We start from the raw sequence: 3,508 nt of genomic DNA, 5'->3' as shown, positions 1-3,508 counted from the left end.
GCCAAGACGAGGCTGCTGCGCTACGACACGTTTGCGTTGGCAGCATTGCGGCGCAAAGTGCACAGTGTACAGCTATTTCATGCGCAATGAACTGCCTACGTCCGAGAAGCTACGCAACGAGGTGATCAGCGACCCTGACATGGACATGCCGACGATGAGCACGATGCAACAAATGCTGAACGACTTGGGGTTCGTCTTCCGAAAGAGAAAAAGGAATTCTGCATTGCTCGAAAGAGACAACATCATTGCTTGGCGTCGAAAGTACCTCCGAACAATCCGAGAAATGCGGAGGCAGCAGCGGTAAGTTCTTGCGTTCTTTTAATTTCTGCAAACTTTCGTGGCGCGTGCTTGTTGGTAAAAGTGTAGACGCGAATGGTGAGTATGCGTGTGTACCTAACGGTGAGCGAAAACGAGAGGTATGCTTTGCATCAGTGATCGCCAAACGTGTGCTGTTTACGCGAGTGATCGAAGCCTTACATAATCGTAACTTAAGTCGCAGCGAAATTCCCCAGTAAAATAAGGTAGATGTTCACCGAGCGGTAAAGGAGGACGCCTAATTGTTTTGCATGCTGGCACTGCGGAAGGCTTTGTTGATGGAGCCGCCCTAGTGTTTCGTGCCAAGAAGGGCGCTGGTGATTACCACACAGAAATGGATGCTCCGCGTTTTCCAAAATGGTTTGTTGAACAGTTGCTACCGAACATCAAGCCACGCAGCGTGATTGTGATGGATAATGCGTCGTATCACAGTGCTCAAGTTGAAAAGGTGCCAAGTTCATCATCAAGAAAAGCCGACATCCAGTGCTTGTTGAAATCGAAAAGTATCCCTTTTTCGGATGACCAACTGAAGAGCGAACTGCTGCATCTCGTTAAGCAGCATAAGCACATGTTCATTGCTTACCAGATTGACACACTTGCCAGCGCTGCCGGTCATGAGGTTGTGCCCTTGCCTCCTTACCACTGCGAGCTCAATCCAATAGAGCTCGTGTGGAGCCAGGTCAATGGCTATGTTGCTTCGAAGAACACTGACTTCAAGATCGATTCAGTTGAGAAGCTGCTGCTGGAAAGAATCGCAGGTGTGACCCCGCAGAACTGGTTCCAAGACTGCGCTCACGTGATAAGGCTTGAGGATGAGACATGGGAGCGGGATGACATTATAGACAGCCAAAGAGAAAGTCTCCTAATTTCTTTGGGCACAGGTTCGAGTACTTCTGATGAGTCGAGCAGCTCTGACATGAGCGGAATTTATGAACTGCCATGAGCATCTCCATGTGTGCTTTTTCAAAGCTTCAACCAAAGGATTACACGCGTGCTTAACCAGAAACTGTGATATTGCTTTTGAGGTCCATCAGTCACTGCTATATATTTACACTTTTATTGCTCATTGTCTTCATTTTAATTTAATCTGCTGATCTCTCTATGTTTCGTTGCACTTCGTTTATGTACTGGTTACGTTACCGTGATGTGATAATAATTGTTGGGATATTGTGTGCCAAAACGACGATGCAACATGCCGTGCTAGAGGGTTGCACAAGTTTTGACCACCCGGTGTTGTTTAACATGCACCGAAACATATGTACACGGGCGTCTGGCATTTCTGATCCATGGAAATGCGACAGGCTTAAACCTGTGCTTTTTGTGTCAGCGGCCGTGTACTGTGCACTCTACTATCACGGCGGCTGTGATGTGATGATGTATCACGGCCGTGAACATTTACATTATACGCTGAATCAGCGAGAACCACATTTCTTAGTTGAGGATTGAAGTGTTCAAAATTGTGTTCATTTTCTGTGTGATCTCATGTCAATAAACACGGCGGTTTTATTGCTGTCTCAATGGGACCTGAAAGTGTGATAACGCTTCTTGTCATTGTTTTGTTTTTCATTTACTCATTCCCTAATGTATTCTATCGTCTCATTCTTCGTTATCAATGTGTTCCTGCTCGTACCTATTTTGATTTCTTTATTATAAATGGTTCTTATGGCAAGCAATGCTAGCAACGAGTTATGGCTATCACGTTATGTGCCACAAGTGTAAAAATGTTATGTTGACATAGAGTTCCAGCAACGAGTTATATGGTTATCATGTTCTGGTCACAAGTGCAAAATGTTATGTCGAGATAGAGTGCCAGCAAAAAGTTATGGCTATCACGTTCTGTGCAACAAGTGCAAAAATGTTATGTTAACAATAATTGATGGGCTTTAACGTCCCAAAACCACGATATGATTATGCGAGAGGTCGTAGTGGAGGGCTCCGGAAATTTTGACCACCAGGGGTTCTTTAACGTGGACCTAAATCTAAATACACGGGCCTGGAGAATTTTAGCGCATGGCTGTGATGCAATAAAAGATATGAACTGTTTTTATGCATTCTTTATTTTTTTCTACCAATAACAATTCGTATTGTGGACAATACCTGTTACATACTGCATGCTGCTGCGTTTGCGCACCGCTTATCAGCCGGCGCCCAAGTCTGGCTCATCTGTTCCGGACGATAATCTGTTTCGCACATGTGCGCTCATATGTTTTCCCTCGCCCTTTGATCACGGCGTTCTTTTATAAAGGACTGTGGATCACGCCGTGGACGCGTATTCTTGTACACCTTCTTTCGGCAAGCATGCCGCAATTAAAGTACGTTCTTCCTTCTCCCAGCGTCTTCTTCTCCCGGCTTGGAACCCAACTCGGCCAAACGTAACACGGATGAAAAAAACATCGACGGCCATCACGCTACATGAAGGTGCTTGACCAGCGAAGCTCAATAAAAGAATCTGTATCAGTCTCTATTCAATTAATCGTAAGCTCTCTTAAAATCTTCCAATTCAGCGGCATCATGGTACTTGCGTATTTTAGCTGCGATGTGTGCTTGGCGACATTCGTCACCTTGCATAGTTTGCATAGCTATTATATTGTCACGGGGTCGTGACGTTGACGAAGGCAGCAGTCGGCCGGCAAACAGAAAGTCAGATTACAGCAATACACACTGGCGCTGATAGCGGCGAGTGCAGCATCGGCCGTGGAAAAACTGATCATCGTTGGGACGCGCCGTCTTTTATACATCACGCATCGAACTTTCCAGCCTTATGACTGGCGGTCGCGCAAACTCTGAAATAAGCTTGACTGTTCGCGTGTTGCGCGTAGTCTTAACAAAATGATCTCCTGCAATTGTGAAGCTTCTCGAACACTGAGGCGCAGTCTGCGCCGATCATTGCTGACAGTCTTTGTGGGCGTAAACCGCATACAGCAAAACTGAAACAAGACACGCGCGTGGCAGGATCGTGCCGTAACCGGCTTTCCATTTCGCCTGTATAAGGACTTAATACTGTAAACGTTAACATTCGATCACGTGTGGCGCGTACCCGTATATCCTGGGCTGCCACACTTTTCGTTGACTGAACACGGAACCTAAGCTTCACTGTTATAAAGGCTGAATAATGCTGGGAAAACCTTCAGAACAGCGGAAAATTTTCTGTGTACCAGTATTAATACAGCATAGTAATTAGCTGCATGTAGGC

At 45.8% G+C, this 3,508-nt stretch overlaps 1 protein-coding gene across 1 annotated transcript; it reads left to right on the top strand.

The window, feature by feature from the left end:
• Positions 1–649: 649 nt before the first annotated feature.
• LOC119459329 (uncharacterized) lies at positions 650–1,258 on the top strand. Its single transcript, XM_037721138.1, has one exon. The coding sequence runs from the start codon at positions 650–652 to the stop codon at positions 1,256–1,258; it is 609 nt and encodes a 202-aa protein (XP_037577066.1).
• Positions 1,259–3,508: the final 2,250 nt, after the last annotated feature.

This window comes from Dermacentor silvarum, chromosome 7 (genome assembly GCF_013339745.2).
Source record: "Dermacentor silvarum isolate Dsil-2018 chromosome 7, BIME_Dsil_1.4, whole genome shotgun sequence".
Lineage (NCBI taxonomy): Eukaryota > Metazoa > Arthropoda > Arachnida > Ixodida > Ixodidae > Dermacentor > Dermacentor silvarum.
This window is presented reverse-complemented; position numbering and strand designations above follow the sequence as displayed.